At 43.0% G+C, this 13,878-nt stretch overlaps 2 protein-coding genes across 2 annotated transcripts; one reads left to right on the plus strand and one right to left on the minus strand.

The window, feature by feature from the left end:
* Positions 1–951: 951 nt before the first annotated feature.
* On the plus strand, positions 952–5,224 carry LOC116318589 (zinc transporter ZIP9). The gene is made up of 7 exons (XM_039622156.1): positions 952–1,491; positions 1,676–1,781; positions 2,010–2,174; positions 2,270–2,338; positions 2,675–2,760; positions 2,837–2,971; positions 3,086–5,224. The coding sequence occupies exons 1-7, from the start codon at positions 1,396–1,398 to the stop codon at positions 3,344–3,346; spliced, it is 918 nt and encodes a 305-aa protein (XP_039478090.1). The 5' UTR covers positions 952–1,395; the 3' UTR covers positions 3,347–5,224.
* Positions 5,225–6,291: 1,067 nt separating this feature from the next.
* On the minus strand, positions 6,292–7,989 carry LOC116318531 (coiled-coil domain-containing protein 177). The gene is made up of 2 exons (XM_031737545.1): positions 7,024–7,989; positions 6,292–6,867 (listed from the first exon to the last, which is right to left on the minus strand). The coding sequence occupies exons 1-2, from the start codon at positions 7,987–7,989 to the stop codon at positions 6,292–6,294; spliced, it is 1,542 nt and encodes a 513-aa protein (XP_031593405.1).
* Positions 7,990–13,878: the final 5,889 nt, after the last annotated feature.

The raw sequence follows: 13,878 nt of genomic DNA on the forward strand, positions 1-13,878 counted from the left end.
TTTTTTTTTTTTTTTTTCTTCTTCTTCTTCTTTTATTGTCCAATTTTGGTGAGCCTGTGCGAACTGTAGCCTCAGTTTCCTGTTCTTAGCCGACAGAAGTGACACCCACTTTAGTCTTGTTTGCTGTAATGAGTGGTTACTTTAGCTGCTACTGCCTTCCCGTCAGCTCGAAGCAGCCTGGCCATTCTCCTTTTGAGCTCAGACATCAACAAGACATTTTCACTTCGAGAACTGCTGCTTACTTCTCTTTTTATGACCATTTTCTGTAAACCACAGAGATGGTTATTCAGCCATTTCTGAAACACTCAAACTAAAGCACCTTTCTGTCTCAATCTGTTTCTCACTTTTGAACTGTATGGCAGGCCAATACAGAAAATGACATTAATATTTAATTAAATGTGTAGTGAATTAATTTAAATTGGAAATAAATAAATATTTAAATAATTAAACACCTGTTCATTTCATTTAAAGAATTATTTCCAATTCCAATGAATAAATGACATTTAATTCTTTAATTTGTATGTAATTTAATTTATTTTGGCACTTGTGGCCCTCTATACTATTTTTTTTTTTTTCTTGTGTTTTACTCTCTTTTGATAGCGTGTTTTAATTGTTGCACAGTGCTTTAACTTTTATGTCAATGGAAAGGGGCTATTAAAATAAACTTAAGTACTAAACTATATTAGTGGTATGCAAAAGGGAGTGTATCGGCTTCTTATGTAACCTGTGTAATGCCAAGTCAAACAAAACTTTCCAGTCAGTGACCTACACTCCCTCTTCTTCCATCAGGAGCCTCACGTTATGAAGGAATTCGTCTATAACACACTCACTGTGCTCTTTATAGTGTCCACTTAGTGCGTTTGGAGTTTGCATGTGTTTTGGAGTTTGTACGTGCTTTGTCTCTAGGGGCCACCGTAGTACTTTGCGCAACATCTCAATCTCTGCAATCGAAGCCCGAAAAGATTCAATTAAGCGCATTTGTAGAAAGAAAAGTTGGATAATGTGTGTAACAGATGTGTTGTCCTACAGTGTAAGATGGGCGCGTAAAACCTCTCCAGAAAATACCTTTCAACCCACCCTGTCAAAACCGGCCTGGGTCATGTTTAACTGGGGCACGGAGGAATAGTTTGGCTTTCACTCTAAGCCCAGGTTGCAGTTCTCGCTGTCGGACACTTGGCGCTGCTGCTTGGGAAGCAGCTGTGTAGCAAACGAGGGGGGGCGGCCACGGCGGTGCGACGTGGAAAGGCAGAACAGCATTCTGGTCTCTGATAGTAGAGATTAAACTCCAGCGACACAATGAGAACACACACCGTCCCGGATCTCAGTGGGATCTAACGCTGAAATGAAAGCAAAGCGGCGAACCGGGTAAACACTTGTTAGGAAGAAGTCGTCGCCATGGACGGAGGGCTGATTATTACATTTATATCTGTGGCGATGTTTGTAGGCTCCTTTCTGCTTGGATTCATCCCACTGTTGTTTCAACTGTCTGAGGTAAGTGATTTCCTTTGTTTATATCCAGTCCGCTATCGCATCGGACTGTCTGGATCTACTTCATCTTGTCTTATTTGTCGTGCCCTCATAATGTGCAAGGCTGTTGTTTTGGAAACTTGCTGAACAAGTAGCACTTGTGAGGGGAATCTCAGTCATCAGCTGAAATCACGTGTCTTAACCCTAGAAAAGCCTGCAGTTCGTCTCCATCCTGGGGGCAGGTCTGCTGTGTGGGACAGCGCTGGCCATCACCATCCCAGAGGGAGTGGGTTTGCTGGAAGACTCGTGGAAAGGTGAGCAGGAAAGCTCAAACATGCACATGAAAATGAAGCAGAATGGCTCCTGTGCAAGCTTTGTGTTTATCTGGGTGCGCTAACCCACCAAATTTGCATGTGTTTGATTGTAGCCTCCAGATGATTGATGAGGCAGGTGGGAGATGAAAATGCTGCTCTCTGTAAAAACAAAAAAAACAAAAACAAGCTTATCAAAAGCTCTTTCTGTCCTTCATCTTCTGTCTCCAGCGTCATCTTCCTCTGATGTGTCATCCGGTCTAAATTCCAGTAAAGAAAATGGGACTGTGGCAGAGAGAGGCCTCCCACCTCGGTTCTTCATTGGGGTTGCTTTGACGCTCGGGTTCACCTTCATGTTTGTCGTCGATCAGTTGGGAAGCTACCTTTCCACACGCGGCAAGTTGTCAGAGCTCTCACACCAGCTTTATATTGCAGAGTGTTGCCTCCACAGATTTGTTAACTACCTTAATGTGTGTAATGTCTAATTTCAGACCAGACGACCCGTTTGTCCAACAGCATCCACTTCACAGCTACGTTGGGCCTGGTTATTCACGCTGCAGGTACGTGACACAGCCAAACCTCTCCTCTGCATATTTATTCTCTTGCTTTTGCTTGAGACGCACTGTTTCGCTGGCTTCGAGGACACAGGGGTGGAAAGTTTACAAGGAAACTGTGACGTTCCTTATGCCCCCGTGTGACTCAGCATGTGATTCTGCAGAACAGCCTGTAGGATCTAACTTTAAAGTTATTTAAACAGGGATAACCAAGCTTGACGGCAGTCACAAATCAAACAGCAATCATCCATGATGCACATCCTAAAGACCGGAGACCTATCCAAATCCACATAAAAGAAGTAGGTGTACCATCACAGTAATAATCTCTTTGTTTGCTTTTAGCTGATGGATTTGCTCTGGGTGCTGCTGTGGCTACAGGTCAAGTGACAGTACAAGTTGTAGTGTTTTTTGCTGTGATTCTGCACAAGGTGAGAGAACGTCTCATTGAAATGATCAGATGTCTGGGTGACGAGCACGATGCTATTGACCGTCTTTCCTGTCTAGGCGCCCGCGGCTTTTGGCTTGGTCTCCTTTCTGATGCACGGAGGCCTCGAGAAGAAGTTCATTCAGGGACACTTACTGGCCTTTTCAGCTGCAGCGCCTATAGTTGCTATTGCCACTTACTTCATATTATATGCAGTAAGAAAGCACAATCTGACAGTCGTGTCTGCTTGAAAGGACATGCATTAAATCCCAGTGACTAGACAGTTGCTGGTTCTAAATTATTTAACTTGATGTGTGCTGTGTCTGCAGTCTGGAAGCTCATCTGAGAATCAGCTCAGTGCAACAGGAGTGGGAATGCTCTTCTCAGCGGGGACGTTTCTCTACGTGGCCACGGTGCATGTTCTCCCTGAGGTCAGCAGCAGCAGGACTGATGAGTTGCCCTTGGACTCCGAGCAGCAGTCTGGAGCCGAAGCTCACCAGCAGAGACACTTGGGGTTCCTGGAGAGCCTCACTCTCATCATCGGTGTGGGGCTTCCGATGTTGCTGGCCCTCGGAGTGCACGATGACTAAAAGAAAACATGAGGGCAATTTATTTTAAAGGGGTGTGAAAGGAAAACTCCGAGCACCTGTACTATATGCCACAATGATTGGAGGACAAAATGGGCTTTGGCAGAGTCTACCTTGGTCCTCTTATTTCAGTGTAACTTGGATTTGTGCCAGGCTATTGTTTGGGTGTCAAAAAGCTTTCCGGGTAGTGATAAAGAATCAGGTAACTAATATATTTTCATAGCTGAATTGAGTTTCCATTCAGGGAAAGCAGAAACAGCTCTCATTTGTTGCCACGGTCCGCTGAAGGCATGCCATGTTGAGGTATTAAATATCCCAAAAGATGAATAGATTTACAGGAACAACCAAATAATTCGATACTCTCTCACCTAGAAAATAAGTTCTCTAGGGCGTACACTTTATATTATTATATTTTACGGCTAAGAGTTTGAAAATATGGGTGGATTTTCAGATTATAAATGTGCAATAATACAAACAACAAAGTTTTTTTATAATGTTGTTTGTCCGAGCAGGTTTATGGTGGGGATCGTGTCGAGTGAGAGGCAGCCTGGACAGGTTACCGTCTGTCTGCTATCACAGAGGCACGGGCCAAGTGCTCACACTCACAGCTACAGCTAATGCTAATTTAGAATCATCTCTTTGACTCAGCATTCATGCTTGTGCAGTGTGGAATAAGGCCGGGACATGGGGACAAAACCGGGGACACATAGAGAACATCCAAACACAGATAAGGGGCCCAGGTTTGAACCTCTCAATGTGAAGTGATAATAACTGCAGCCAAATGAGATTCCTTGTGCGAGTTTTGTGATTTAACTTTTTTTAAAAATAGTCAGAACAGCGTCTTTAAGACCAACCGGTAAACTGGTCCAGCAACTCTCATGCTAGGTGATATGTTAGACGGAGACAGGTTCCTGGCAGCAGGTGAGGTACGTGTCAAGAACTATCAAGCAGATTCTGGAGGTTACAGATGTTTTACTGACTCACTGCCACTTAGAGCAATTTTTACCTTTACTTTCCTTCTTTCTTCTTTCAGCTCCTTTAGTGTGTGCAACATGTGAAATATTGAAACGTGAAATGTCTTCTGGTTTTATAATGGCTTATTTATTTACTTTATACTTGATTCTTTTTTGTTTTCGTCACACAAAGCTGTAGATTGCAGCATCGACTTACTAAAGCTTGTTTACTTCTTATGTTTAACGTTTGGAGCAGAACTCCCCTTTTAACAGCTACCCTGAATATCGTGATATTGGTTTACTATAGAAAAACTATGAAATTAAAATTCAATATTAAGATATTTTACACTTAAATTTGTCCTTTATTCATTAAGCTCTAAACACAGTTCATATATGAACCCATATGAAAACACATGCACAGGTTAGAGACCATCTAGGTTTCCATAAATGTAACCCATCTGCACTACAAACCTTTGGAAGTGACCACAGAAGACATGACAAAGGAGTATATCCAAAAGGAAGGTTTTGGGGTTTATAAATGACAGGCCACCAAATACCCTGATTCAAACGAGGACTCGGATTTTAACTACTTTTTTTAAATTTATTTTTTTAAAAACCTTATTTGTCTTTAAGGATTGCCTTCATTCTGTCTGTGGTTGATGCTGTCGAGTGTTGCTTATTTAGTTTTTGTTTCAGTCTGATAAATATTGATCAATTTCTGTTTAGATCCTTATTGGACTTCTGTTTCTCCTACTGGTGGAAAATTCCACTCTGATCCTCGGTGGAACCTTGCCATTGGTGGAACACCACTAGAAAAAATCAAGTGTTTTTATGAACTCCCTGATCAGGGCTCATTTGCGGGAGTTTTTTATTTTAAGGTTGAATACCATGCCATGAGAATAAAGATTTCTTTAATATTGTCTGAAAAGAGTTCCTTGGAGTTCTTTGATGATTTGTCCTACATGTAACCCCCATTTGAATACAGGAAGTGCTCCCGTTTACACTTCATGTAATTATTAAAAATGTGGCATACATGATCACGCTGCTAATGGTGAAATCAAACATCTGTTATGGTCTAGCATTAAAGTGATACAGTGTTGCTCTGTTTCAATCTTGCATGTGATAAAAAGCTTCAAGTGGCATAAAGATTTTATAACAGACTAGCAGTAGTCAGACTAACAGGAAAACGGGCAACACCGTGGTCTAGCAAACATTAACTCTGGCCTCTCGTGTCCTTGTAGCTCAATCAGAGCATTGCAGTAGGACTGCACTTTGACTCCTTTCCAACCTCTGCAGACCATACCCTCCCCTCTTATTTGCAGTCCACTAACAGCTAAACCCTCTAGCCATCAAGTGCCTGATGGTTATATTTGAAAACTTTACACAGTTGTTGTCACTAGTTGAATGTGGGTTGCATATATTGTGTTGCGACACAATCAAACAAAAAAAAAAAACTATGTCAAATTTTTAATTTCATACAGCAGTATTTCTCATCTCAGGCTTAAGAACTAGCCAGGGGTCAAAATATAAATGAATACACTGTTGTGAAGTACTGAACACAAATGGTTGAGGAACCACAATGGCGCCTGTAAAGTCTACCCTGACAGGAGGTCACTCAGAGGTCTTGCTGATCTAAGCAGTTAACCTCAACTAAATAAAGTGAAATGAAACCGTTTGGAAGTCTTTGAAACTGTATCCCAACTATTGCACTCTATCAAATGAAAAGTTGACTTTTTGGATTATTAAAATCTCCAAATGTTCATGTGTCTGATTACAATGGACAAAAATGATTTTTGTAAGAACAGCTCTGATATGATGTTCAAGGGCCCTTGAATCTTGGGGACCATTTATAATGAATTTAAATTCATTTACATTCAAAGTGCAGAGAACATTGATGTGTCTCAGTATTTCTGGAAGTCTCTGGAGCTATTGTTTCATTGCAGATCCTTTTCTAAGCAGCTCTGGTACAGGTGCAAAACCGAGTCTGAATAAAGTTCACAGAGTCATGCGGTTTAAAGACGCAGTCAGCTGAGCCTCAAGCGCCATCTGATCAAAGGTCCGGCTGTGCGTCTGCTGCCTCACTCTCTCCCTCATGTGAAAGGAGGCCCGAACCAGCCTCTGTGCCTCCTCCTGTATCTGCTCTCGCTGCCTTCTCAGCCGCTCCCTCTTCCGCTCCTTTGTGGAGATGCGGCTCTCTCTGACTCTCCTCGCCGCCTCCTCCTCTCTCTGTAGTTCCTCTCTGAGCCTCTGGTGGCAGAGCTGCCTGTGTCTGTTGTGCTGCCGGGTTTGCTGAGCTCTGCGTCTGTGCTGCGCTGAGGCATGCAGGGCGGCTCTCTCCATGCGTCTCTGGCTCAGCTGGACCAGGATCTGCTTGTGTGTGAGCTGCTGGACGCTCTGCAGCTCGGCCCTCAGCTGCACTCTTTGACTCATCTCCTCCTCCCGGGCAGCCCGCTCCCGAAGCTCTTCGAGTCGTGCCTCTACAGACTTGGCACGCCTTTGGCAGGAGTGCTGCAACTTCTTCTCCAGTGTGCTCCTCCTTTGCGCCTCCTCTTCCTCCCCCTGCAGCTCAACCTGGTGTTTCAGCAAGATGTGTCTCAGCAGCTCTTTATGGTTTTCCTCCTGCAGCCTCTTCCGCTCCCCCTTCTCCTTCAGCATCTTGCTCCTCAGGGCCTTCTCCTCCTTCTCCGCTGCCACCTGTCTCTCCCTCTCTCGCTCCCTCTTCCCCGCCTCCTCCTTCTCCCTCAGCAGCTTCTCCTGGTAGCGTTTGCGCTCTTCCGACTCCTTCTGTGCACCCTCCATCTGTTCCCTGCGGTACACTTCCACCTCCTCTTTTAGCCTTCTCCATCGGTCTTCTTGCAGCAGCACCTCCTGCTTAAGCCGTTCTGCTTTCTCTTTTTCTCGATGCTCCCTCAGCCTCATGCGGGCCTCCAGCTCCTCGTTCCAGCGTTTCATACTCTGCTTCAGCTTCTTCCTCCTCTTTTTTTCTGCCTGAACTTGCTGGGCCGCCTCCTGCCTGCGGGCTTCCTGTCGCTCCCATTCCTCCTGCTGGCTGAGCTTCAAACGAGCCTGTTCCTCCTCATGCTTCACCAGCATCAGAGCAGCTATCTTCTGGTCTCTCTCCGATACTGTGACACACATCTGCTTTTGGATGTTCTTGGTGAGCCTCTTCAGCTTCTTCTCGGTAGCTGGGGAGTGTATGAGGTCTCCCAGATTGAACCTGCACACTGTGCTCCTCTCTGGATCCCTTTTACTAGGAGCAGAGCAGGAGGACCTGCTAACAGCCTTCTCTTCAGAGCAGAGATCTGCATAGGGCATTTCTGTTGAGCAGCGCTCTTCCAGTCCAGTGTCAGGCAACGCCTCCAAACCTGAGGCTTTACTGCTGCATGGCCGCCTGTCCCCGGCCGCCTGGATAATCCTCCGCCGTTCCTGGCCGCACTTTTGTAAAATCTTCAGCCTCTCCTTTTCATAAGATTCATGCATGACTCTCATTGTCCCAAACGGCGCGTCCTGTCGCTCAGCAATGAAGTCATTTAGAGATTTAATTAGAAGCTGAACCGGTTTTACACCCAGCCGAGCGCAAGACTCCAGCGAGCGAGGGTTCGTTAAGACATGCCGGCTGCTCTCTGCTCCGGGAGAGTGGAAGTTGTTCAGGTCCAACTTAAGCACAGGGGAGCTGGACCTCAGCTCCTCCATCCTAAAACTAAAAAGCTAAATTAATGGATGGCAGATACGGAGGTCCTGAGGCTCACAGGTGCTATACCGAGCAGCGTTTCCACACGGTCTGCAGCACAGAGAGGTCAGCAGGGGATTAGCTACTTCCTCACGGACAAATAACAGTCGGTATCTCATTAACCGTCTTTACCTCAGCTGTGAGCAATGACAGGCCGAATAATAAACAAAAAAACCCAACTTTATTTAAGCAAACGGGAACATATTAAATAAACGCTTACAGTCAAGTATGGATTTAAAAAAGGGTCGGTCTGTTGAGGTTTACAGGGATTTATTTATGCACAGCTCAGTTAGGATCCCACCAGAGCGTTTCATTCAGGTTTACTTTGCCTGGATCACTGCAACACCTTGATTTTTTTCTTTCTTTTCCAGTCTCACTGGCCTGTTGCTTGACCCTGCTTCAGCCAAGCTTTAGCTGCTGCCACAAACTAAAATCACCGCAATGTTTAACAAAAGAGAAAGATTTTAAAATGCTAAACTATATATAACGTGGACTCGGATGTGCAACTCATGGGCTTTTGAATTTTTATGGAGCGAATTTGCTATTGCTGTTTGCTTTTGATGAGTTTACATGATTATATATAACTGCAAAGCCGTATCTATGACAATGCAGTTTATCTGCAAAATAATGAGTAAGGAAAGCTCAAACAATTAGTATGGAGTGAAAGAAACAATGTTTTCCAACAAAAACAGCCAAAACTGAAAGTAGCATGACTTAGAAATACTTAAATCAAGTAGAAATACATTAGAGCTATTCAAGTTGCATGCCTGCTGTTCATGAGCTCATCCAGCAGTATTGGGTACTGTAAGATTAGATTTTGACTTATTTAGTTTTGAATTTTTTTTATTTGGTTTTGTTGTTTTTGTGAGTTGTAGCCTGGACTTTTACAGGACGATTATTATTAATACTTATTCCTAAGACTAACTCTAACACTGGTTTCAAACACAAAGGCTGTACAGCTGTAGTTATGCAGAGAAGCAGACATTTTTAGACAAGTTTGTTGCCAATTTTTTATTGTCAGATAAGAAGTGCTTTCCACTGAACCTTCGTGCTGCCCGTAGACTGAGAGCGGAAAGAGGAGAGACAGGAGGTCAGGGGAGGAAGGGTGGGGAGGCGGAAGGGAACGAGATGGAGACAGGGTGGAGAAAGGAGGGCAGTGGAAGCTACTGTTGTACAGCCTCAGCTGAACCCCCGGGAGCCTTGTCCGCACTCTTGTCAGCAGAATCTTTCTTGCAGCTGATCAACCAGGACCAGAAACATTTTTTCTGTTTCTCTGGCTTTTCCCCCGTTCCTGGTCCCTTTTTTCTTCTTTTTCCTTCTTTTTCTGATCTTTCTTTCGTTTTTCCTCAGCCTTCGCCTGATCTGACTTGAACCTGAACAGCCTGAAACGTTTTTTCTTTTTCTTTGGTTGCTCAGTGACCTCGCTGTTTTTCTCCTCCAACTTTTCCACTTGTACATCTGTTACATTCTCCTCCTGAATATTTTCATACTTTTCCTGGAGTTGGTTGAACTCTTCGCCCGATGCTTGGAGCTTTTCTTCAGGTTGTTGGTGCTCCTTTTCAAGATGCACGTATTTTTCCTGCTGTTCCATCATTTCTTTGTGCATTTCAGTATTTGTGGCCTCCACGTCTTTCTTTTCATTTTCTATTTCCGTTTTCATCTGCATCTGTGCATCTTTCAACTTTGCCTACATTTCTGCCACTTCCAGCCGAAGCAGTGCCTGTGCATACTGACTCTCTAAGATCTCCACCTCTTGACGCGTTTGCTGAAGCTGCATTAATTTCTCCTCCTGCTGATGGTTTTCCTCCAGCAGTTCCACATTTCTGCACTTCACTTCTTTTTTATGCTCCTTTTCAAGTTGCACATATCTTTCCTCCTGTTGTATCTTTTCATTTTCTCAGTGTTTCTGGCCTCCAGGCTTTTGTACTTTCTTGCCAGTTCTTCATACTCTTGCACTTTTTTGATCCTGTCCTGCTGCATTTCTGCATTTGTGTTCTCCAACTGTTGGTGCTTTAGCTCCAACTCTTTGCATTTCTGCTCCAGTTCTTCTTTCTGTTCTAGATGTTTGTTTTTCGCAAATTGCTTGTATTCATTTTCAATTTCAAGTGTCATGTTTGCATTTTTCAACTTTTCTTCCATTTCTGCCACTACCAGATACATCTTTTCCTCCATTTTCTGATGCTTGTGTTCCAGCTATTTGTATTTTTCCACCAGCTGTGCATACTGGATGTTCTCCGGTTCTTGATACTTTCGCTGAAGCTGCATTAATTTCTCTCCCTGGAGTTGATGTTTTTCCTCCAGATCATTGTACTTCTGCTCCAGCTTTTGTATCTCTTTCAGATGTTTCTTGCTCTGAGACTCCACCTGCTCCTTGAGAAATGCAGCTTGGATGTCTGCATCTTTATCTTTTCCCACATCCATCTTCTGTCGTTTCAATCTTTGGTTTTATCCACCAGCTGGTTGTTGTTGTCTTCAAGTGCCTTGCATTTGGCCTCCATTTCTTTTCGAAAATCGGCAAAGTTATCCATGTGAATGAAATTTCTTCGTTCATTCAGGATGCCATTGAGCCGACTCCTCAGCAGGAGTATGCAGGCTGAATAATTCAGCAGCAGACACAACTCTTTTTAAAGTTAGACTTCATTCAGTATCAGGCACTAAGACTCTGCACACTCTGCATTTAAAACAACCCCAACAGCAGCGTTACAGGTAGAGATGGGTGAGATGCCACTTGGAAGCAGAAGACAACAACCAACACTTAATTACTGGGAAAATCCACAGGGCCATGGACAGGATCACCCAACACAACTTTGCTGGGAGAAAGAAAGGTGGGTAACAAAGAGCTTTGGATGGACTTTGGGTAGAAGAGCAATAGAACTTAAACTGGACCAGCATCCGTCAACGATTGGCGTTACCAGCAATGCCTCAATGGATATTTCCTGATGCCACAGGGGATTTCACATTATTTCAAAAAGAAGAATAGCGATGGGGCCTTTAATTTAAACTCACACACAGTAGAAGTTTAAATAGACCAGCATTATAATTATGTTTAAATATATACAGTAACACTGCTGAATTTCCTTCTTCACTGGTATTAGTTTAAGTCTGTTGAGCATTTGACAGTCAAATTGGTGTAGCATTTGTTGTCCCGGAGTTCAAGGTCAAAATAGGGAAAAGGATCAATGATGGAGTGTCAGTATACACTGGAGAAATGCTAGCAATACTGTTAGCTGTTCAATGGGTGAGACATGAGACCGTTAAAAACAGCCATTTGTTCAGGCTCAAGCTCGTCATTGGTCAGTTTACAGTGTAGCCACTCAGAAAGTAGAGCGGATATCCTAACAGAGATTCAGCACACACTTTACAGAATACACATGATGGGACATACTTTTGTATTTTTATGGATTCCAGCGCACTGTGGAGAAAAAGCAAATGAAATAGCAGCTAGAGCTGCGAAGGAAGCCACAAAACATGTGGTAGTTGACCTGGGTATTAGCTTCGGTCAGACAGAGATAAAGAGTATTTGAAGGCAAGAAATGAAGAAAAGACACCAGAAACAGTGGGAGTAGGAAAGGAGGGGACGGTGTTTGTACAAAATTCAAAGGAGGGTAGGAAAAATGAGGAGGTGGTCATATCGAGAATAAGATTTGGACATGCTGGACTACACTATTCATGATAAGGAAACACAAAAGAGGGAAGTGTCACTGTGGAGAAGGGGAAACGATAAAACATGTCATCTTACACTGTCAGAAGTGCAGGTGGAGAGAAGATAACTGACCCAAAACCTCAGTAAGATAAAAATGAAACTAGATCTTATTTATTTACTGCAAAAGGACTCTAGAAGTAAAAGTCATCAGGTCTTATTCCAGTTTTTCATAAGAGGGTAAATTGTTTGGGAGGATTTGAGGGGTTTTTTTTGTTTGTGTTTTTTTGGAGTGACGTTCCAGTTCACACTCCATACCAGTTGGTGGCGGTAATGAACCCTTCAGTTGTTTGCCAACTGCCAAAACAAATTTAGAAGAAGAAGAAGGACTCCAAACTATCTTCGTTCAAACTAACTACATTCAACACGTAAGCGCTTTTCTATCTAACATTCAGACACATTGGCACACCAAGTAATGCATTGGAGACCAGCTTTGGGTTAGGTATCTTACCCAAGGATACTTTGGAATCATTTTTTAAAATCCTTGTTCCCAGGTTGTTGCATTTACAACATTTTGACAAAACTTGACCTCTGACAATAAAGTCGAGGTCACTAAGATTAGTGATGTGTCAGTCGTGAACGAAACGGCTCTTAGAGCTGACTTTTGAAGTGAATGAGGCGAGCCGGTTCCTTATTGGGAGCCGTGGGTTTTTTTTTCTTTCTCTCACCTTCTCTCTCTCACACTTTTTTCCGCTTCACTCCCAGTGTTGCCAACTTAGCGACTTTGTCGCTATATTTAGCGAGTTTTCAGACCCCCTTAGCGACTTTTTTTTTCTAAAAAGTGACTAGCGGCAAATCTGGTGACTTTTTCTGGTGTTATTGGAGACTTATTTATGATGACTTTTTGACGTGAAAGCGCATATCGCTTTTACTCTCAACAACAGCGGGTGCTGCCGTGGGCATTTCGCCTGTTCCAAAGTGCTCACGGGCGGAGGATAGTCCTCCCCCAGCTGCTATCAGGGCAGAAGATGTTCACACCTATGCGTCCAAACTGCAAATGAATCGCGCATGAGCGAAGCCGCTGCTCCCGCACTGAGTGTAACGCAGTCAGTTCTTCTTTTACTCTTACGCTGTTTTGTGAATCACAAGGTTTAAAACTACTTAAAAACACACATACAAAGTAACTCCACCACAGTGCCTATTTTGGGTCACTTTTGCCGGTCCAAGCCCGGGTAAAGGAGCAGGGTTGGAATTGTGACATTAAAAAAACAAGAGTTGCTAAAAGAAATTTAGTTTGTAGTTCTAAATAAACTCTAAATGCATTTAGGACATTTTTTATTCACTTTGTGTCTCTTACACGATGTTATTTCTCTCTCCAACAACGTAGGTTACAATAGACTATGTGCACCTTAGCATATGCTACTTCCGGGGGGGAAACTCCTGTCGGGCGCTTCGTTTCCGGTGTGATATTCGCGTCTTGTTTACGGTTGGGTTTTCCAAAAAAAGTCAACCCAATGGACGAATCAAGCGGCGATTTACATTTCTCAAGATGTCTTGGGCATTTACCGAATATATCTGTAGATGATGTTCATCGACTTGTCAATATTTTTCCCTCGCGCCTCAGAGCAAAAGCGAGAAAGGATTGAAATTTCTCAGTATCTGTATATAGAGTTCCCTCGTGTATCGCGGGTGTTATGTTCTAAAAATAACCAGCGATAGGTGAAATCTACGAAGTAGCCAACTTTATTTTTTACAATTATTATAGATGTGTTAAGGTTGTAAAACCCGTCACTACACACTTTATACACTTTTCTCAGACAGACATGAACAGTTTCACACTTTTCTCTCTTGTTTAAACACTCTCAAAGTTCAAACCTTCCTAAAAAAAAAAAAAAGTCCATTATAGAATGAAACCAAAGATCAAAACCCGTTTTCAGTCCCAAACATTTATTTGACAAATAAACATACAGTATATTTGTTTTGCTATAAATAATAATGATTTTAGAACTAATGAATTTAACTTTAAGCTTAATTACCTAATTTAAGCTTAATGCACCTTATAATCCAGTGGTAAAAAAAACAAAACAAAAATACGGTAACTTCTACCTTCCTTTAGCATGTCCATAAATCCCACTTTTTGTGCGATGGTTAGCATCTTCCTCTGCCTTTTGAGTGCTACCGCAGAAGCCTCTGACGGTGTAAAACGTTTCGT

The sequence above is a fragment of the Oreochromis aureus genome, linkage group 13 (genome assembly GCF_013358895.1).
Source record: "Oreochromis aureus strain Israel breed Guangdong linkage group 13, ZZ_aureus, whole genome shotgun sequence".
Classification (NCBI taxonomy): Eukaryota; Metazoa; Chordata; class Actinopteri; order Cichliformes; family Cichlidae; genus Oreochromis; species Oreochromis aureus.

Coding starts and splice junctions, on each gene's coding strand:
- LOC116318531 (XM_031737545.1), bottom strand. CDS start 7,989: ATGGAGGAGCTGAGGTCCAGCTCCCCTGTGCTTAAGTTGGACCTGAAC. Junction 6,868..7,023: donor TGCTGAGGGAGAAGGAGGAG/GCGGGGAAGAGG, acceptor CTGAAACACCAG/GTTGAGCTGCAGGGGGAGGA.
- LOC116318589 (XM_039622156.1), top strand. CDS start 1,396: ATGGACGGAGGGCTGATTATTACATTTATATCTGTGGCGATGTTTGTA. Junction 2,175..2,269: donor AAGCTACCTTTCCACACGCG/GCAAGTTGTCAG, acceptor GTCTAATTTCAG/ACCAGACGACCCGTTTGTCC. Junction 2,761..2,836: donor TTGCTGTGATTCTGCACAAG/GTGAGAGAACGT, acceptor TTTCCTGTCTAG/GCGCCCGCGGCTTTTGGCTT.